A 23,613-nucleotide genomic window follows, 5' to 3' on the forward strand; every position below is an offset into this window, starting at 1 on the left:
TTTGTTCAGTTGAATGGAAAATCTTTATTATGAACTTAAATCATTACACAGATCTGTGCAAAGATAAAAAATAGAATGCATACATGCATTTCATGTCTATTTTTACCATTTTCTCTCATGCATTTTTTAAAATTCACTTTTTAAAATGTTAAACACATTACTTGTCTTTGCAGCCTTCTGCAACTCTTATATTGGTGTACCAGTCGAAACAAACAAAAAAAAACATTGATGTCTAAAATCTCAAAATTGAGTTATCAATGAATGTTAAAACTACATATCTTATACTTTTGTTTTTAAAGTTAATGTTAAAAGCTAAAAATAATATTATTATTTTAGTCTTGTCATATATATATATCGTTATTTAGATGACTAACTAGCAGTATATTATAATTTATCAGCATTTTCTGAATAATGTCTTTATTGTGCATTATACAATCATATGTGTTCCTTCTACAGTAAAATTGTCAAACTTAGTCTAAAGAAATGTGTATTATTGACCCACACAATCTTGTGATTGCAATATAAAGTAGCACATATAACACAAATTTAGATGATTTATGTATGCGCTTGATTTTTTTTTTTCCCATAGATGGAATTAAAATTGCTGATGCTGTGGAAATATGAAATATTTCCATTGAGGTGATTGATAGACTTTTCACACTTGACTTGACTGCTGATGAATTCTCATTCAATGCTAGTTTCCTTTAGGTAAAATATACCCAGTCCTGGAAGTGGCCTACAGACGATGCAATGCTGTAAGGAAATTTTAACTTAATAGACAACTTTGATCTATGGATACGTTTCTCTGAAGTGTGTTTTCTACATGAAGTAATCTTTATGAATGAAGAGAGGAATGATCCAGCTTCCAGTGTTCTTGTGTTTGTATTAAAACATCCTTATGAAAAGCTATCATATATCTGTTAGCATGCACATCATCTGGAAAAGGCATGTTTTGAAATACCAGATGCTACTGAATTCTCTCTTCATTAGTGAATATCCTGCTACTCACTTCAAATTCCAGAAAGCTTTAAGATGTGCAGAACCACACTGGGCTGTTAACCTTAATCTGACTTTTGTTGTACATTTCTGAAAGCAAGAAACAATATCAGTTTATCTCCTTTTAAATGTAACATTTAAATAAACATTTCATGACAAAAAATGTATATAGTTTAAAGCTATGAAGTGGGATTATAGTTGCATCCATAAGCTAGTTCTAACTACTGTATTGTTCCACATGAATTAGAAATGTATTTATGCATTATGCAAACCTACACAGACATATTCCCAAAGGAGGATGTAACGCACTGGTATGTGGATCCTGATAACAGAATGGAATAAAATTCACTAAGGACATTGTAGAGACAAGGGTGTTAAAAACATTGTGCACAGGCTATTATAGCTAGAACAGAGTCAAGTTTTTATTACTAATCATATTTTAATAAGCTGCTTTCAAGCATCTGTGACTGGCTGAATGCAGTGTGCTTTTCTTTGCATGTTTTTCTTTCCATCACTTCTTTTGCATCGTCATTTTAAAATGTTACCTTGGTTTAAATTTACAAGACTGGGTGAATCATCGGCATGACCAAAGCACAAGCACTATCTCTGCAGAAGAAGACAATAATTCAGTAAGACGTTATGGTCTAGGGATATATTTTAATGAGTTCCCTGTGTTTTTAAGCAGCAGGCAAATGTCATGTACCTGGTGAAAGATGTATTCACATCAGTGACAGTTCCTGTAATACCTTTGCCCAAGGCATTTGGCATTCTGGTCCACATAGTGCTCTATGATGTGGTATAGAAAAGAAAAGCCAGAGCAATTTTTTTTTTAATCGCTTTTTTTTTTTAATCGCAGTGATTTAAAGGACAGATCTCAAACCCCTGTGCATTAAAGCGTCCATTTTGAAAAGAGCTTTGAAACATATTTTAAAGTGTAAAAAGTTGTCAGGATGTTAATAATGAAAAGAAAAATGACAGGTACATTATTTAAACAGTTGTAGCAACCCATGGGGACGTATAGCGCTATATTTTTCAGAACCCCACTACTTACTCTTTAAAACAGCTATTAAAATTCTCATAATAGCATTCTTCCATTTCTGGTGTCTTTAAATAATAATAAAACCCCATGTGGCTGAATCCTGCAGAGCTTAATCCACTGGAATGCTTATTAAACGTGTAAGCATATTATACTATAGATCAGTACCTAAAATGAGCTTAAACCATTTGGACTTTGTCAGTTCTTAGTAACATCTAGATCCCCTGTGTCAATGCTTTATTGACTTGGTAATTAGCATTAAAGATCAGTGTTCGACATCAATGCACCTCTGTGGTCGTTTAAACAAACCACAGTAAAAGGGGATGGTCCTACACTTCAGGATATCTTGTTTGCATGGTGTCTTGTGATGGTTGATTTTGCAGGAAGCTCTCAACATTAAAACAAAAACAAAATCAGTTGGATAACTCAGCAGTATTTCATAACTAGCACAGGGATTGTGTATTAGAATGACAGAGCTTTGCTTTGTAAAATACTTGTTGTCGGCTGTTGTTGAACCTTGCAGTCAGGCTCCCCTATCAGGATGCTGCCAGCTTAGTGCTAAACACAGAGCAGTTCTGTGGGGGATACATGTTGCTGGTTGGATGTACACTGTTTTAATATGGAACTGGAGATAAAGCTATAAGATCTAGCGGATGCATCAACTCAGGAATAATGAACTCATTTGTGATTGCCATTATATTTATACCACTGATTTATTTTTATTTGATAAAGAATGTGCAGCACAAATGCATTCTAAGAAGAATATATTAAAAAAGGAGAACAAGAAGAATACTTTTTCAGCTTTTGGAGAAAAAAAATTCTAATCTATCAGGTATTTTTGTTTGCATGTGATAGAGTGTTTACATCTGTATTGAAAACTAAGTAGAATGTAATTCACGCAATTGTGATAGGTGTGGTGATGCCCTATTTTTTCCATAAATGTTGGTCATAGTCGTTTCTCTGCTCTTCTGTATAGAGATTCACAGTCGTTGATTCTTCTTATTCCTCTGAAGGGAAGGGTGTTTCAGGGGAGCAGGTTAATAGTTACACTCTGGTGTACCAGTTGTTTGAGAGCTCTATAGAGTCCTGAGAGGCCAAGGGCCCCTTTACGTTGCATGCCCAACTTCCTGAACAGAAAAAACAAATCCTGTTTATATACTTCAAAACTTGGTAAATGTCACTGGTAATAGGATTTACTTCAGAGTGGCTTTATATCTCAAAGGGCAGCAATGTAAGAACTTCACTTTTCTTTCATTGATCTCTTCCATGTTTGTGCCAAGTCTTTTCTCACATTTTCTTTAAGAAATTAGTCTCAGGGTGGCACTTTGCTTATTTATTTTCTGAACAGGGAAACAAGAATGAATACCTTTGTGCTTAATTTTCTAGCCTTCCATTTCCAGTTTAAACATTTCTCAGCCTTCTTATGTTTAAAATGTCCTCCACTTAGCATAACAGGACAAACCTATAATTACAGCTGCATGGTTTTATATTAGGCAATGCAAATACACCACCAGTGGTTTCAGAGGTTTGTGAGCGACAAAACATATTATTAAAAGAAAGCAGACCAGCAGGGGAGCATGAAGAGTTTAAAAAGGATTTGGAAAGGAGTGAACAAGCAGCAAACTTTCTGTTGTAGAATCATTGTATTAACTAGAAAGTGGATTCTAATTAGTGATAGCATAGAAGTATTGCTTTTTAAATGTGTATTTATTAAGCAATGCAAATGCAAATTAAAAATCCAATAACACATTCTGTAATTGTGGAACAGAAACTAGCTTCTTTAGCCCTTATAAAGGTTTACCACAGTATTTTTGCACAGTATTTTTTGTAAAATTAACACAATAGCTTCATTGTACGCTTCTAACCAGTCGATTTGAAAATCACTAATTAAAAGAAAAATGTAAAAAACGGTAAACATTCTCTGCATGTTATTGTTATTGCAGGAACATATCGGTTAAAGCAGTATTTAGAGATTGGATGCATGCTGCTGAATGCATGCATGTTTTAAAGGTGGAAGAGGACACAGGGCTGTGGTAACTTGCTGTATCCTTTGATGAATTAAGATCTAGCGCAATGTCAGAAAGTCATTGCCGTCAGATGGCTGATTGGGGACAAAGTATAATTAATTCTGCTTGTATTAGCTCAGTACTTTTTAGATCTGTATCCGCAGCTGCTATAAAACTCTGCAGTCTCAGCTCAGCAAAGAGTATAGCCAGTGCAGATTTAAAGCTGATGCTGCAAGAGATGGCTGGAGTCCTTTACATAGTACAGTAGTTCAGTTCTTATTTTACCAGACATGTCACCTGGAATTAAAATGCATCTTTGAAGTACTGCCATCGTTTTGGAATGTAAGTAAAAAAATAAAAATAAAAAAAAATAAAACGGGCAGATATAACTACCCATGTTTACTTATCTTCAGGTAGTCATTATTGTGTTCTTTAGTCCACCCCAAAACACTTCTTTTTCATCATTTGTGTTTTATTACCTGTGATAGAAACAAGAAACTAGAGCAGACCAATAGATGTACGGTAGTACTCAAAAGTACTCAATAAGGTTACTGAATAAGGTTTGATAGCTGCAGGAGAATGCCTGTCTGGGTTTACAGAGTGATGCCATTGAAAACTGGCTTCAAGAGGGTACTAAATTGAGTTCCTACAAAACTAGTACATTGGGTTTAGCAGGGTGAATTACTTCCATATTTACTGCACTCTGAAACAGTTGTTAGCTTAAGGCTTTTGTAGCCAGGGACTATTATACATATACAGGGTGATTAGAAAGTAAGTTTACCACATCAATGCACCATATCACACTGTATTTTAATAAATTGTAATATACATATATATGAGACATTCCTGGATACTCACCTTACACTGCTGTTGGGGGAGTGACTTATAAAAGTTTAAATCTGTCACTCAGTATACTGTGTAATAATAATAATAATAATAATAATAATAATAATAATAATAATAATAATAATAATAATAATAATACAACTATGATTACTAAGACTAATAGTAATACATATACAGTTAAGTTATATTGAATTTTGCATAAATGTATAAAGTAATAAGTAGTTATTCTTCAGAATTACATTGCAGGTCAATTTAAAACAATTCTTAATTTTGTAAAAAAAAAAAAAAGAAAAAAATGTCAAAAAGCCATACATTAATTACATTTTTTGTGTGCTTTTTTTAATTAGTTTTGGAAAATCTGTTGCTTACGTGTGTTTTCCTTCCAGCTAAGCTGCTAAAATCAGAATACTTACCTTAATGTGTTATTTTTGTCAAAGAGAGCTTGCACCAGGGATGGGTCATATAACAAATCTAACAATACAAACATACTAGAACACAGAACACAACCAGAGAATATGTCTTGCTGTGGCTGAATTTACAAAAACATCATTCCATTGCTTTGTGAGAAAAAATGGTTTTGACCAGTATCACAGAATGTTAAAAACAAATGAACATTTTATCTGGTATCTTGTAACAATTGTAAGTCGCCCTGGATAAGGGCGTCAGCTAAGAAATAAATAAATAAATAAATAATAATAATAATAATAATAATAATAATAATAATAATAATAATAATAATAATAATAATAATTTTCAACTGAAACACCAACGTGAGTGTTTGGAATGCCTCTACATACAGAAGTAGTTCTTGCAGCAAGTTCTGCAACTCATTTACCCTTATGTATTTGCTCAAAGAATAATTAACCAATTAACCAGACATGACTTACATATACTACAGAACCATTCAGATGCTGTGTTGTAATGTAGTAAACAGACACCAAAGAAATGTAATTCTGTAACTGAACATGATTATGAGATACTGCACAAGACAGTGTAATATCATGGTTCTTGTCTATGGGAAGACCACTATGGTTGCTCAACTGTGGTGCGTTAAACCACCATAGAAACATAAATGAAATGATAGTTTATTTAAAAACAAAAAAAAGGTATTAATTTCAGAGGGAATATTTTTTTTTATGTAACACACTGCATTTTGTAGCCAAGGCAGCGACTTACCAATCATTTTTGGTTTAATGTACTTTAACATGAATACATTTAGAAAATAGTTTTTGAGGTTGCATTATATTACTAAAATAAAAAATCAAGCATTTTCAGTACATCACAAAACCCTGGTAGTAATCGAACACAAGAAATGCAAAATAGTAACTTAAATTTAAAATCAAAACATATGCTTTATAAGAAACACAAATGTTACAGATTAGAATGTGAAAAAACACAATTAATCAATTATACAAATTAAAATAATAAGTGATAAACTTAACTGATTGCTTTTTTTTGTTTGTTTGTTTTGTTTTAAACTGTATCCATTATGAAAAATACAATAATATTTTACAGAATTTTTACATACAGGTAGGTTAATGGAAGTTTTGAAAAAATGATTTATTCTTAGATCCTCTTTAAAAAAAAAAAAAGACTGCACAGCTGGACTTCTGTACGGTAAGAAAAACATCGACTTGTGAAGAATCCAGGTTACTTCAAAGTGCTGGCCCTTGCATGGCATTTGTCTCGTGAACTGTAGAGCATTCATGCAGAGCAAACTGCCCAACTGCAGAGCACTGGGCAGTTTGCTTGTCCTTTCATTTCACACTGATGTAGAATTCCCCATCATTTAGTCCATGAATCCAGCATTGGTTTGCCTGCCATGAGTAAGACCAGAGCTGTGTACTACATATGCTCACTGGGGCGTGTTATAGTTGTTATTGTGCTCAGTTCTATGTCTCTTTCTCTGTGTTTGTCCATAGTCTCTTGGTGTATGCCACAGTAGCTTATTGTTGGCTGGTCGAAGGTGAGAAAAGATGAGACATTCATCGACAATGGTATCTAGAAAGAAAGAAAGAAAGAAAGAAAGAAAGAAACATAAGCTACAAAAGGACTTTATTTGAGTTTTAATTTATCCATAGAGGTGGATGGTTCAATCGGTTCATTTTTCTGCATCACACCACTTAATTGAAGCGGGTGGTGGAAACCCTGTAGACTGAAACAAGTTTGTGTCTCATGCCAGGGCTGGGCTTGTGGGATTGTTTCATCGGTGTCAGGGGGAGCGCAGAGCTGGAGGTCAGGGCTGGGCTTGTGGGACTGTTTCATCGGTGTCAGGGGGAGCGCAGAGCTGGAGGTCAGGGCTGGGCTTGTGGGATTGTTTCATCGGTGTCAGGGGGAGCGCAGAGCTGGAGGTCAGGGCTGGGCTTGTGGGATTGTTTCATCGGTGTCAGGGGGAGCGCAGAGCTGGAGGTCAGGGCTGGGCTTGTGGGATTGTTTCATCGGTGTCAGGGGGAGCGCAGAGCTGGAGGTCAGGGCTGGGCTTGTGGGATTGTTTCATCGGTGTCAGGGGGAGCGCAGAGCTGGAGGTCAGGGCTGGGCTTGTGGGATTGTTTCATTGGTGTCAGGGGAAGCGCAGAGCTGGAAGTCAGGGCTGGGCTTGTGGGATTGTTTCATCGGTGTCAGGGGGAGCGCAGAGCTGGAGGTCAGGGCTGGGCTTGTGGGATTGTTTCATCGGTGTCAGGGGGAGCGCAGAGCTGGAGGTCAGGGCTGGGCTTGTGGGATTGTTTCATTGGTGTCAGGGGGAGCACAGAGCTGGAGTGCAGTGCACCAGTGGTGAAGGTTTCAGAACATGACCTCAGATCAGACGATGCAATATAATAAGATTTCTAACTGCTTCCTTCAGTTAAAATTGTAATCTTTTTTGACATTATAGGAGCTGAAATCAGCAGATAACCTTTTTTCCCCTACTTAAAATAAACAATAGCTCAAATTTGCAGCTGATGCCTAAAACTAGGGACTCAGGAGTTGTATATCCATATAAACAGCAAATAAATCCATGCTTTCGTACATGATATCACACACATTATTTATGTATGCCAAGGACACAGTCAAGTAAGGAAGAGTTGCTTTTATGTTATTGCCATTCAGGTTAATGGGAATAGGAGCTATGCACAACCAGTTTCTATCACTCTTAACTAATAAAGAAGGGATCTGTGCAATATTTTCTTTTAATAACCAGAAACCAATACACAATAAATTGATAGAAGCCATACCAATAATTTCTCCACATGAAGAGTATGAAATTGGCTGCTCCGGGAGCATGCCTTTTAAAATTATAAAGCTGAAACACGAAACTGTCTTAAGGTGTGCATCTTGAAACAGATAAATATGCCCTCTGAAAAAAAACAAAACAATAGGATTTCAGGTTAAGATTACCATTTAAATTTCTGCTAAAATTGCCTTATTTTTACAGTTACAGTGAATCATTCCTCCTGTGGCTACTTAAAACATCTGCATTTCTAAAGGAAAATGATTGGCACACAACTTAAATAGATGAGACTCATGCAGCCCACTAATGCATTTTACCTAATGGGATTCTTTTTTGCCATATAAGTTCTGCACATAAATGTTTCCCAGAAGGCACGTTTTAAAGTAATTAATTGGCTGGACTTTAACACATTTGCTTTTCTGCTGAGCTGAGTGTTTTCAAATTAGTTTTCAATAGAAGGAGCTCCCTAATATTACAGCAAACATCTTTGCCCTCAAAGCTAGAAATTCAAATGTCTGTTTTGACCTGGACCTGATGATCTCCTGCATGTAACACTGTAAAAAATAGTCAGGTAACTAAAAAGGAAACAAAAGAGGAATCGTTTACTTGCTAGGATAGTTCTACAGTTCTAATTAACTCAGGGATTCCATTTTTATTATGGCACCGCTATACATATAAAAACAAATAATACAAACAATGATAACTGTGCAATTATTTAATGAGTTAGAGTGTTTTTTTTGCTTTGTTTTTTTTGCTTTAATGATAGTAACACCATAAAGAAATCCAAGGGCTGGTCTTTGCATTCTTGGCACATACTGTATATGACCGAAGTACATTTTAGATGTTAGATTAAACACAAATATATAATAACCTTAGTAGACCAGCGTCTTCCACCCCTGAGAAAACCTGACCTAGAAATTCATATAGTTTACCAAGAATTATTGTCAAGATAAACAAACAGTCTGTGCTTCTATAGCCTCCTGTTTCCAATAACCATACCAGTGTATGTGTTCTTCCATCTCTGGAAGTGGATGGGAACCAAACTTTTCAGACACAACTAATGTACTATATGGGCAGTAATGCAAGAGCACCTGTAATTTGAAAATTTTTAAATAAGAATCAAAGCACACTTAAATTTGAGGAAACAAGCAATACAGCACTCTCTTGCTATGCAGTTACAATTATATTTAATTAGAATCACAGTAAATGTAACAAACAAAATTAATTCTTGAATCTTAGCTTTATGTAACCTTAGAGGGCTCTGCTTCTCATTAGCACTGGTCAATTCTTTGTGGGACTGCAGGAATTACTTATTTGCTCTTATTGAATTAACACTTTTGTCTCAAAACTAATTGCACTTTTTTTTTTTTTTTAAGCATTTTTTTTGTAAACTATTACCCATATTTATTATGCTTATGAAATAAGTGCACTTACTTATGAACAGCAGTCTAATATAGTTTTTTAAAGGACTTGTGGGCGACATTTATTAAGGCACTCTAGGGTTTAAATGATTGTAAAACCAGCAGTAAAAATTCTAGACATGTCTTAAATATAAATATACAATTTTATAACAAAGTTGTAGTTAATCACTAATTGGTTATGTAATTGCAAATAAATTCAGCAAAAATATTGGATTTTTGTTATTTTTAACAATTTTGTTATGGATTTGATCTACAAAAATATAAATAAAAGGGCATACGGTACAATTTTACTGCTAACATATAATTTCCGAAGAGGTGTTATGATATGTTTTTTATATTTGCTTGCAGGTTAGTGTAAGAAATGGCATGGCAGGTCTTTGCAGTAGCTCTTACAGATCCTGGGCACTGGATGAAAACCAACATCTTTATTAGCACAGACCAAATTTAAAAATGAGCCTTTGTCTTCTGATGTGAAACAACTGACAATAGATATGTTCTACCATATTGATTTGGCCTCTGTGGTATAGAACCAAGCTCGAAGGAGAATCTGTATAAAGCTTAACTAATTAGGTTTATTGATGAGAGCTTTGGCAGAGTTTCAAGCATTTATTATCTGGCTCATACCTATATGGCCTGAAGAGCACGAGTCATCAATAAATTGCTTCGCTCAGTAATTCATTTTATTCGATGCCCGGTATTTCCCCCCTTTTTTTTGTTGGCGTAATTCCAAAAGCTCTTTCATTTGCATTGTTGCATCAGAAAAAACCGGGTTCAGCAACTGGAGTCTGTAAAATGAAGCAAGTCTGCAGTGTGTTTGATATTTCATCAAACATTTAGTTTGATTACTGCATTTTGTATTTTGTAGCTGTTTTTCCGAAATTCATGTTTTGTATCCAATATATTGATTTTGCTGAAGTAATACATGAGACGAACAAAATAATGAAAATCTTATTATACAATCTTAAGTGGTCATCTTATGCTACTTTTAAAATGTCATAATGTTGGTTGATAAACAACATTAACCTGTGCACCAATGGAAACATATCATTAACACACATCCCCTTAATATACTTTATAAAATGTACATACATACAAAAACAAAACAAAGTTACAACAATATTTACACATAATATATTTAATGTTATATAAAATAATGTGTTTCCTGCTGTAGGCAGTACTATAGATATTATATAAATTTTCTGGCTCATAATAGTTTGTTGATTTTCAACCATAAACCATCTATATACAGTACAGTACAAGGTACTCGCCATGCCTTTACTCTGCTTACACGTTGGCCTAGCAGCAACTATTTAAACGAGTGTCTCAAATGTGCCATTTGACTGACATGTACTTTTATTAATTGTATTCCAAATAAGTGCACTCTGTAATATGCATTCTTAATTAATAGGGAATGTATTTCAATCCCAGACTGCCAACAGCAGTCTTAGACAAAATTAAGCCTCTGTTGACAAATCCGGATTGTAAATAATGTAGAAAAGCTATTTATTATCTCACTAATGTTACTGTGTTACAACATAAAAAATAAAAAAAAACTTATGACAATAGAAATATATACACACATTCATCCTTTATGATTATGAATATGTTTTCAGAACACTTTTTAGCAGCGCTTTGTGTAGTGTTTCCACATGCAGTGGTTTTATGAATATGTTTATGGTCAGTGGTTCTCAAGCCAAAAGGTTTGGTGACTGCACGGTGTAGGTTGGGTTGAGCATCAGAGAAAAAATACAAACAACTCATTTATTTTTTCCTCCAAAAAAAATGCATGCGTAAAATACGATGGGAACTGAGAGATTGTGAAAAGATGTCGTGGAGTCGTAATGTAACTCAACTTGTATGGGAAAATGAAATGTTTTGTTTCTCAAAAGGTCCACATGTACTCAAAGCAGGAAGATATTGTGATGTGTGTAAGGTTTACTTATCTTAGTAGGAAGGTGGTCTGGATGGTAATGCACATCAAAGTACTTTGAGTATTGCATCTTGGCATCCAGAGGACCATGAAAGGTCACAAGAAAATTACCTTTGTTGTTTTGATCAAACCATCAAACCCAACAGCAGTCTTAGACAAAATTGTATATGTATATATTTATTTATTTTTGGTGGCTGCTGTAATTTGTGCTTTGAATTATTTGTTTCTAAGGCTCTTTGCTTCTTCTCAGATAAAGGTCTCAGGTCTCATGAGTGCAGAAAAAAAGATTATTAAACACTGCCACCTGCTAAGATACTAACTTTATTATTGACAAAATGTAACAACAGCAGTTGGCAGTAGCCATTTAGGATTACAGCCATTTCAAAAGTGATGCAAATAAACAGCTATAAAACTCCAAAAACACCATGAACCAGGAGGATAGGCTGGCAGATTAAAGGACCATATTGCTTTTGAATGTATAGTAGACAGCCAGTCAAGGGACATCTATGACTATTGTAAACTATGTAAAAATTCAGAAAAAAGGCAATCAGCCACATGGAACGTGACCAACATTGATGGGCCAAATGGCCTCCTCCTCCTACTACGACTACTACTAATAATAATAATGAGTATTCCGTATGCCTACCTGTTTACTAAGTATAAAAAACATCATGTTTCACAGCTATATTCTGCTTTGTTCAGTTGACCTACTCACTTGCTCAGATGAGTGTAATGCAAATGTAAACAGCTTTAGTGACAAATAAAACTACTGAGGAAAAGAAAGGTCTAATACCCGTTGCTGCCAAAGCACTGGCGCTTTCTCTTGCAGTGAGGACAGATGTCAGATAACCCCTTGCTGTTTTCTCTTTCATTTTTAATAATGTATGTACACAGTGCAGTCTTTCCTGCATGTTTATTAAGATAAGGCCAGTCCCCAGTAGCTTCAAAAAGCCAACAATTGGAATCCTAGACACAAAACATAGACACCAAATAAGTACAGAAAACTACAAATGAGCAAACTGATGCTAAACAGCTCTTGAGTAAAGCAACTTGTACTGGTAGCAACAGCAGACCATGGGGAACAATATGGTGAATATGGCACATTGTGTCATAGAGAACGCTGTCATTACTTGTCTGTGGGTATCAGTGTGACCACAAACACACTGCACAATAAGGTGTCTGTGTTGTGACCTGCCATTCCCCTGCAGCACACACTGTTAACAGGGAATAAGTGAGAACTGGCAGAGACTCTGACACTGTATATTCTGTATATAGATGTAGGGCTGTATGTATAAAGGTTGTTTTGTATGTATGGGGTTTGAGGAGGACATTGTAATGCTGTTATTTCGATTATTATTATTATTTATTTCTTAGCAGACATCGATGCAACTAAACAAAAATATGGAGGTTCATTGTACTAGAGCTTGCCTTATTAGCATATATATTACGTCAGGTCAAATTGAGGAATGTCGGGGTGTAAAGGATTGGGTGCTACTTTGTCAATGGGGGCTTGAAAGTCATCCTCAGCCAAAATCAGAGTAATATTGCGGCACATCTCCAGATCTGATAAAACAACCGAAATGCATTTTAAAAGCCATCCAACTCTCCAAACACATTTTGGGGTTAAAATACTCTTGGCTCTCTTTGTCTCAACCTATTGACAGGAATCTCCGCCACAAAAGCATTAAGTATAACAATTTCAGCTGCCAAAGCACCATTGTTATTGCAGTAATTGCTGGGAGAGGATTGTAGCTGACACACACAGTAATACAGTAGAAACCTGGTACACATATAGACTTGTATGTGCACATGTGCAAATAAATAAAGCATACAACATGTCATCTGCAAAGCACCAGAATGTAAAACAAAAGTCATAAATACTATAATAATAATAAACTCTGACCTGGAAGTAACATAGTTAATAGTAATAACCCAGGAAACATTCCTGGAGTCACACCAACATGGAGCAAGTGTAAATGATACATACGAAGAAGATATGAACAGATGAAAGTGTATACATCCAGTAATTGAAACTGAGTATGCACATTAGATTTATGATCCATGAATATCAAATGAAGAGTTGACGGACGTATAATTTTAATTGACTGAGCATACGCAACGTCAAAGACAATATGAAACTATAAACCTTGTTTATACATTACGCAACCTAAATGAAAGGTACCACGCAAAGAGGTAGTTATGAACTTTTATACATACAGCCAACATAGTTTAAACTGCATCACTCATTTCTGCAATGGGTACGTAACTTGCTTGAAAGCAGAAGGTCTTATGAGAATGAACATATCAATATGCTCTCCTCATATGTAATGTTCTCCAGCTTTGCAGTGACAGTTTGGTTTTATGTACTGTAAAAATGCAGTCTGCTCTACCTGTATTCTGACATAGCAGATAATTATAATTCCCCTTTGCAATGAGAAGGGATATGCGTTGCCAAATTTCCCAAATGGACTCTTCTAATTGTCTTCTGTGTCACATTAGCCAATTTATTGATGTATGGAGAGAAGACTCAGGGTAACCACAGGTCCCCATATTGAAAAACACCAGGGCCCAAATATAAGAGCAATTCTTATTAATGTGCAGCTTGTTAAAGATACAGCATGTTCATAGAATACAATGTTACAATACATTGCTGTGAGGCCCCAGAGAACAGGTATCAAATTCCTGTAGGACACCCCATGGGATACATTTTCTGCAGTAAATACTGTAGTAAAAGTTGCAGTACATGTTTTTGTAATGTATCCATTATATTAGGGGTTGTCTAAAATTATCATCAAATACCGCAAGCATACACAGCACACAATTTCATCCCCAATAAATCTAATTTGTATGCTTCTGTGAAGATAAAAGGAATGGGCCTGGGGCTGCAGCCTTTGATCTGCTCTCTCCATGAAATACATCTCTGCTACTTCTTTCATTGGTGTTGGGGACTCCCAGTCTTCCAAGCATTGCCAAGGATTCTGCTGGTTTGAATGTTCTGTGCAAGATCTTAATTGCTTCCGCTGGGCAGGGATACGGTCTTGGTAGGTTCAGAATGCATTCAGTGCTGCTATAGTATTTTTTTTTTTTATCAATTTCAATATTTTGAATGTGAAATCTAGAGCATACAAACAGAAATGTTGGGGACTGTATTTCTTGACTCCTTTAAATTGAATGACTCTTTGTAATCTTTCCTGTTTTGTGTCTGTGCCTAACTGTATAATTTTAAAATCTTAAATTTGATGGCATTTACAAACTTGCTGATATTGCAATTTTCTTATAGATTACCTTAATGACATTTTGAGAAATGTACTAATTGTAAAGTTCACTAAATGTCAATACAGTGACTCAATTAGCAAGTGTAGTAGTTTGTTGACTATTCATAAAGGGGTTTCAATTTCTACAAATTAATTTGCATTTCATAGGGAAAATAGATTACTTTTGAAAATATTAGTACTAACTTCAAAGCAGGTGTGTGATTTTCTTTGTGTATTTTGATAATATTTAAACTATGACTCTGAAACACAAACAACCAGGATTAAGCAAACTATTATGCAGTAATAATGTCACCATCAAACAATTGCCTTGTTGTTATCTAATTTAGATTTATTTTGCAATAAACTTGTAGTACTTAAACACATTCTTTAGAAATTGGTGAGGAATTTTAAAATATTTTGTGCTTACTGAGTTCATCAAGTTTCAGAACACCCACATTGTAGTGCAACAGCTTTTATTATCCGTGGTTAAGATAAACTGACATGCATGTTTTTATTATATATCTGACAACAAACGTGAACATGCTATTGCTCATTGTTCTTCTCAATGCAGCATGTCTGCTGTGTTTCCAAAAGGTTGGAAGGTAATTATACTGCTGAGATACTTTATCTATGTGTGTGCTGGTACTCTTCAAATTGATTACAAACCACAGCCTGGATCCCCTCATCTCATTAGTACCTGAGATAGTAAATGATTCAGATGCATTACTGCCCAATGCTCAACTACATTCACCGTGTTGTGAATTAGATAATTTGAAATCTGATGTCTCTGGGAACGTTTGAGACAAAAGCATGTGCAGCAAATAGCATCGTTCACAACATTACATGTCAATTGTGATGGAAAGTATGATCAAATTCAATACAACCTTGTCTGGAGAAAAAAAAAAACAACAACTCTATGTCATGAACTTTAAAGTGATATCCTCAGTATAGATATAGTGGAACTGAACACTTACTTTCATTGCTATCTAAACATAATGTATTTAATCAGTACCACATTTTGTTAAACAATGTAGTCACTGGGGAAAAAAGCACACACCTGTTTTCTTTCATTTTTACATGGTTTAATTGGTTTTAGAAGGGTGACAAAATAAGAAAGGTGAAACCTATTGCTAAGTACTCACCTCTGTGAATCCAATAACCTTTGTCAAGTTCTTCGATTAAACTATTCTTATTAATCTTCAATTTATGGCCTTACTTTGGGCAGCTATTGAAGACATTTCCACTGACTGGTTTTATGGCATGTTGAATGGCATTAATAAAGTCATTCATAACCCTGCTAATACTGCTGAATAGTTTTGCAAAGTAAAAACATTAGCAGACTTTATCTTAAATTGGTTTTTGGCAGTCTGCAAAAAATACAATTTCCTCGAGTTTGAGTAACCATTATTGAACTAATCTTTTGTTATGCATTACTTTTTTAAAACATCACTCACTGATGTCTCAGGGCTAGAGGTCCAAGCCTGTCTAAGCACAGTCATTTCAAGCTGACTTCTGATTTTGTACAAGCTGCATATTTTCCAAACCTACCTAACCCCCTCAGTACTGAAAATGTATTTTGTTACATCAATACCCCCAAATCATTGTCATATAGAGTGTTTTATTTCTGTTTGAATCATTTGTATCTGTGGTCTCTTGAAACAGGTATTCAGTAACAGATCAAACAAATGACCTAAAAATGTGGTGAAGTACCCCATTTGGCATTTAAGGGTTAATGCTGCAGCATCCTACAGTGATGTTTTGTTTAAAAGTGAAGCATACTTCCTTGGCACCTTCCATGGTAACTGTATTCTTTCACGGTGCAGCCTTCAGTGTTCTGTAATACAGTCAACTCTCTCCAAATCTCTTTAATACTGGACTGTATGTACAGAAATATCAAATTACAATATGATTCCAACAAATACAATTTCTTTATTTAAAAAAAAAAAAAAAAAAAAAAAGATTCTTTTGCTGGTTCCTGACAAATAGCCGTACTGTACTGTACTGTAATAGCACATTGTACATTGATGTAACTGCACATAAAGGTTCCACCAATCTGATACATGTATACATGTATATTGGACATAAAATACATAAACTAATTAAGAGATACGTCCAACGATGAAGACTTCACCGTCCAGTTGTTGACGGGAGTTATGAGTTCCCAGCCTTTTAAAACCTTTCCTGATCTCAATCAAGCCAGTCAAACCCAACTTCAGGTTGTGGGTTATGACAGGTATAGCATTCCTTTAAAACCAGTAACTACAAAACTGCATCAACCTGCAGTCTTTCATGGATTATAATCGGAGCAAACAGTTTTACTTTTTCCTCAAGTGTTCTTTTAAAGGTAGTGTTTTCAGCCAGAGGGGCATTAGTGATGATAGTTAATGTAGAACACGTACTGTATAGCTCTAAGTGCTTTGAGTAAAGGGCAAGGCTATCTCTACTGCAAGGCCTGCCTGTTTATTATAATTTAATGATTTAACTGGAAGAATCCCATTTGTCTCAAACATCAGAGCACAAAAGCTTTCAATTTTCAAAATTGTGAAGATGTGGAGATGCCTCCTGTTTGTATTCCCCTGTATTTGTATTTGTATAAAAACGGCAAACATTTGAATGATCTCAGATTTCAACAGAGGTTTAAGAAGCACTAAAAACTTTAATATTTGTGCTTTTAAGAAAATCCTTGGTTAAAACATTCATTAGCACCTTACAGCAAGTATAACACCCCACTCTGTCTCCAAGCAGTCTAATTACTAGGACCCGTAAATTGTATTTCGGAAGTAACATGGGCACCATGATGTCACAAATCGGCCCCAATTATTAGACACTGACCCAAATCTATTTAAAGTAGTTGTGGCTAACAACATCATTCCATGGATGTTACCCACTTTGCTCTAGCTACAGGTGTACTTCTGAAAGAAATGCATGTTGCAGCAAACATTACTTTTGCTCAGTTTCTCTGCCTTATTCTCATGTCATCTGTTGCACTTCCTGGTTCATTTGACCTCAGCAGTAAATGGGTCAAAACATGTTTATGTCTGAAAACATGTCAGTCAATAGGGAATGCAGCTCATTGGTTTATAACAGGAAAGAAGCCATTGAAGGGATGGGGACCTCTTGGTGAACTGATCAAGCATGTGCAACACTAACTGAAAGCAATTATTGCAAACAGAGGTTTATTTAACCAAGTGTAGTACAATATATCATGCTTCATAACAATAATACATGTCTACCTCTCCCATTACCTCAGTGCTCTGTCCCAAATGAATGTCTTATTAATGTTGCTAGCGTACAATGCTTTTAGGAGGCTGTCAGCTCCTTACATGACATCACGACAGAAAATCCCATTTCACACTGTTAAGCTGCTTTTATTGTGTCAGGTCAACTGCGGGTGTGTGAGATGTTTGATACAGCAAAGGTAATTGCTGACCAATCACGACAGAAATTATACATGCATGATCCATGACCCTCAAAAAATACTTTATTAGGAGCAATATTTACAGCAAAATTTGTTTCTTTCCAAAACAGCTTCTTCCTTTTAACTCTATTCAACCAGGCAGTACTGAAAAAAGCAAAGCAACAACATTGCCCTCCATTTCAGTGCTATTAATGAGTTTAAGCCATATCTTGGCACAAGTAAACAACAATGATAAGTGGTCTCTGCATCAAGAAGCAGATACTCAATAAACCGATATCTAGGGTGAAGGAAAGATAATATAAAACAGCAGACAGTGTTCTGTGAATGAGGGCTGAAGATTATTTTTTTGCTGGCTGTGACCAAACTAATGGAGAAAATCAATAAGCTCTGTCATGCAAATATTGTTTTTGCTGTTATGACAAACTACTGCCATACTAAAAAGGACAGGAAATCACAATCTCTGAACCAGTTTTTAAAGCTCGTTGCTATGCAACACCAGAAGGTTTGTAATTGTAACAAAAATGTACTGTTCTGTACATCATAATTGGAACTGTAATATTATTGTAGTTTTCTGAAAATTATCCACACCCTTTTACGAATTTTAGAAGCATTCTGCATGCATTATGTATTCAAGATTTAAGAAGTTATGTATTCAACAGTTATATCATTATGTATTCAACAGTTAAGGAGGCTGTGTGGTCCAGTGGTTAAAGAACAGGGCTTGTAACCTAGAGGTCCCCGGTTCAAATTCCACCTCAGCCACTGACTCACTGTGTGACCCTGAGCAAGTCAATTAACCTCCTTGTGCTCCGTCTTCCGGGTGAGACGTAATTGTAAGTGACTCTGCAGCTGATGCATAGTTCACACACCCTAGTCTCTGTAAGTCACCTTGGATAAAGGTGTCTGCTAAATAAAATAATAATAATAAAGATGCCTGGCATCGTTGAGTGACGTTTACACGTGATATACAACAAAAACCAAAGACTGATTTCATATTGGGGTTGTCTGACTACAACAAGTGTACAGTTTTATGCAAACTGTCTTTTTAGTCTGCAAGTAAAAGAAGTGAGATTTGCACGGAGTCCAACAGTTTTTTTTTGTATCAAAAGTACCCCCAGGAAATACACATAATAAACAGGCTGGGAATAGAGGTTATTTTTCCTAACTGGTTTCATCGCCTTGTGCAGCAGTGCCTGTAATATAATGCATGCTGCTTTCAGCTCTGTTATTTTTTGGGCCATAAATGGTAGGTGTCCGTTCATAAGTGCTTTAAGGATGAAAGTCATTAATACATTTGTGAATAAGGCTTGCATATGGTTATACAATTGTACATATGCTGTTCGGGTGTGTACTTCCTCTCCAAGCCTGTCTTATTAACTTGTCTTGGAGGTACAGTAGTGGATTTTTCTAAGTACAGAATTACAGTGTGATGTCAGAGTCTTTTACACTGTCACACTGTGTGAAAACCAAACCTGCAGGTAATTCATTTGAAAAACGAGATACATGTTATCCCAGTTACCACTGGATTATCTTATGGTGGTCCTTTAATCATGACATTAATAGGCACTTGTTAGTGCTACAATATATTGAATTAATCATAAGTGGCACTAAGGAATTAATTTTGATATGATGATAGAGTACTTCACCTGTTCTTCTGTACTTGGAATATGATGACAGTCTTTTAATAGCATGTACATATTAGCAATAGTTAGAAAATGAGTTTAACATGTATGAATATAAACTAGATCTTAATTGAATGTAGGAAGCATTACTGAAGCCAATGCCAGATATACAGTACTACTTTTAGAAAGTGTGTGTGTGTGTGTATATATATATATATATATATATATATATATATATATATATATATATATATATATAGTATATATATATATATATATATATATAGTATATATATATATTATATATTATATATAAGATGTTATTTAAATATTCTAAAATCCCTGCCATGAATTGGACTTCAGAAGCATTGAATAATTTGCATGAATTTAATGGAAAAAGATGGGGTTAAACAGGAACAGATTGTTGGTTGCAAATACAGATGTTGAGCTTTCAAAAATAACAGAATCTCTCTAATTAAAGTGGCCCACCTGAGACAGGAGAACATCTTAGTCTGGACCCTATGCAGTAATGAAATGCTCCAACCGAATATGTTACATAATATACCACAAACAAAACCAACTTGGGGTGTTTTCAAGCAGCTTGAATCAGACACGCAGTTATTTTCCTGGAGAGGCATCTTAATGCACTGCAACTAAAAATAATGCATAAATGAATGCACCCCCATCAAAAAATTATCCATAATCGTGTATTCATGCACTGATATTTTGCATTGCATTATGGAAATTCAAACATTCTTTTTAAAAAATTACTTTCAGAAATGACTTTGAGACTAAAGTAGTTTTATATTGGCAACATTTCCTTCAGTATCCTGTAGTCCTGGCACAGACAAATGAAACAGTGCACAGTGGCCTTGGGGGGTGCTGATTTTGCCTTGCTTGGCAAAGAAGGAGATGGGTATGAATATCCTGGCAACTAGAGCAGAGGCTTTTAACCGTACCACTCTTTTTCGATTTAACAAACTTGACATTTGGAATAAACAAAATAAATTAAAATAAAAAAAAACAACCCTGAAATATATAACAAAAAGGTTTGATGACAAACTTGCGTTGTTGTTTTGATTAAATTTATAATAACAAAATGAACTCTGCCTGGTCATTTTTGTATTCTAAACATGGGAGCCTCATCGACATAAATGATAGAAAAATAGGAATCCAGTAAAAAATAAAACTGTAAAAATAAAATTTAATTTTTTTTTTTTAAGCACAGTGCTTCTGTAGGTTAAAACAAAATTGATTTAGAACAACCAGTATTTAGACAACAGCATCCTGAACATTTTGCTCAAGGCAGTGTTTCATACAAACTCGGGGGGCCATGTGGGGTATCTTTCAACAAGAAATCAACCCTTTTGTGGCAGCAGTGTTACAAAACTGAATAAAAAAATGAATGAAAAGAAACCATCAGTGTTACATAAAGAACAAAACCCTGTAATGATCAGTGAGAGTCATTAAAAGGGTTTGATGAAGCTCATTGCTGTGAACTGGTCACATTATTCTTTGATCAGGATTTTTATCAGTTTAGTCATGTACATTCTTCTAGAGCAGGTTAGACCACAGACTTGCTTGTGCCATATCTAAAATACATAATAATACTAATCTGCTGACCTTTCCAGCTTTTCAATTAGCTCTCCTTTGCTGTCAAGGGGCCAAAAGTGTAGAGTGATCAATAATGCACCAAGGACAGTACTGGGGGTTATACAGTATTAATCCTATATAATAAAGATCAAAAACTGATTTTCTAATTTGAATTTCAAGTTGGGTGTCACACAGTTATGCACTAAAAGTATGTGCTCATATAATTTAAAATCCAAACATATGTCAAAACTTTTAACATTTACATTAAATAACATACCAGTGAAGTGGGGCGAATGGGAGCCATGACTATACCACCTTAAAACCCGCTCTGGTATAAAAGGCCATCTTACAACGAGGGACACTAATATATGATTCATTCAGTTTGATATCATGACTGTTTTCCCACTTTGGCCTTGTCATCTTCATTTGTCATCATTTGTTCACAGCAGGTTTATCTCTGAGCCTAAGCATGTTATAGGCTTTTAGGCCTTTATATCAATTGCTACAAATTTCAACAAATGCTGTACTAATAAATAACACGCTTGTGCACTGTAATTGATAGTTACAAGTTTAAATATGTAAATTATTACAATGTTATTAGGAGGAGGCAGTGTGGTCCAGTGGTTAAAGTCCAGGGCTTGTAAACAAAAGGTCAGTGGTTCAAATCCCATCTCTGCCACTGACTGACTCACTGTGTGACCCTGAGCAAGTCACTTTACCTCCTTGTGCTCCGTCCTGTGGATGAGATGTTAAATCAATGTCCTGTTGTAAGTGACTGCATATAATGCACAGTTCACAGCCTAACCTCTGTAAAGTGCTTTCTGATGATGGTCCACTATGAAAGGTGCTATATAAAGATATAGAGTTACAATGTAATTAATGTGTACTTTTTTTTTTGCATGATATAATACTAACCCTAACCCTAACTCTAAACCTAATCCCAACCCTGACTCTTTTCTGATACAATTCTGTACATATATATATATATATATATATATATATATATATATATATATATATATATATATATATATATATATATATAACATTTTAAGTACATTGTAGCTATACAAAATCACATTTTAATTATGTGTAAGTACACGTGTATTTACTATGTAATCTACTATTAATTAGCCATTTATCCAAAGTGACTTACAGAGACTAGGGAGAGAACTATGCATAACAACTGTTGCTGCAGAGTCACTTACAATAGGACCTGGGTTTACATCTCATTCAAACACCATGTACAGTAGTAAAGTAAATCAATGGCCAGATTAGTTCAGGTGCAGTGGTACTAATAGTAAAATGATCATGCTTCACTGTTTTTTAATCTAAGTAGAACAGTAATGGGAGTTGTGCAGATCTTGACTGATGCTTGCTGAATGAGTTCTGGTGCATTTGGGAATGATGTAGAGAATCATTTTGATTAAAGTGTTGTTTTAGTTGTTTTAATTAATAGTATTTCAGTCATAGACTGGGATAAGATCAAGTGTGAATATAAAAACTAAGGACAGGCATATCAACAAATTCCAAAGCATTGAACATGTGAGTTCATGGTGGCTTGAGAAATCTAAAACACATTTGTTGTAATTCAACAGTATCAGCTCATTTTCTCAAAGTTGATATGACAATAAAGCTCTGATCATGTGATCATATAGTTGTGGGGAAATTGCATCCAAATTAATTGAGAGAGTTGGAGGGATATGCTGAGTGACTTTTGTATCACAAGTAACAGGTACATCTAGAGTGAATGGGAGACGGCTGTTGTAACAGAGCCCCAATCTTATGCACAGGACAACACAGTATCTGTATATAAACTGTAACCTTGTAAAACTGTAATACATTGGGAGTCATGAATTATGTGCATTATAGCAGAGGGCGCGGTTAATCTGAGGGATTACTGCATTTCATGCGCGTAGAGGTCTTTTTCTTAAAAAATACAATAAAATCTATAATGTATAACAAATAGCTCTTTCCTTAGGGTACATTAACTATTAAACATATTTCTGCATTTATTTTTACAGGGGTATTTTCTCATTACCCTGTGAGAATAAGACAGATATGTTTTACAGTAAACATGATGACCCAGAGATCTGTCAGTGTTGCTATTATGTCTTCAATTGTAATGCCTTGAAACAGAGAGTGTGTATTAAAAGCATTCTTGATGATTATTTTACAGTCATGGTTTCCATTGTAAAATTGCATGAGCCCTTAGTTTAGCCTTCTACTTTTTGACAGTCCAGTTTGTATTGCCCATCAGTATTTTTAGCTGCAGCGACCAAA

General features: G+C 35.1%; 2 protein-coding genes across 2 annotated transcripts in view; one reads left to right on the top strand and one right to left on the bottom strand.

Annotated features, from left to right (window-relative positions):
* The window catches only part of LOC117418301 (catenin alpha-3-like), a 183,172-nt gene that overhangs the window by 52,177 nt on the left and 107,382 nt on the right, over window positions 1–23,613 (top strand). The window lies entirely within an intron of this gene.
* The window catches only part of LOC117418302 (leucine-rich repeat transmembrane neuronal protein 3-like), a 35,264-nt gene continuing 16,758 nt past the window's right edge, over window positions 5,108–23,613 (bottom strand). Inside the window, exon 3 of the mRNA XM_034031219.3 lies at window positions 5,108–6,885. Coding sequence (XP_033887110.1) covers window positions 6,730–6,885 — 156 coding nt within the window. The 3' untranslated portion in view covers window positions 5,108–6,729. The remainder of the gene's footprint in view (window positions 6,886–23,613) is intronic.

Source organism: Acipenser ruthenus, chromosome 13 (assembly GCF_902713425.1).
Source record: "Acipenser ruthenus chromosome 13, fAciRut3.2 maternal haplotype, whole genome shotgun sequence".
NCBI classification, from domain to species: Eukaryota; Metazoa; Chordata; class Actinopteri; order Acipenseriformes; family Acipenseridae; genus Acipenser; species Acipenser ruthenus.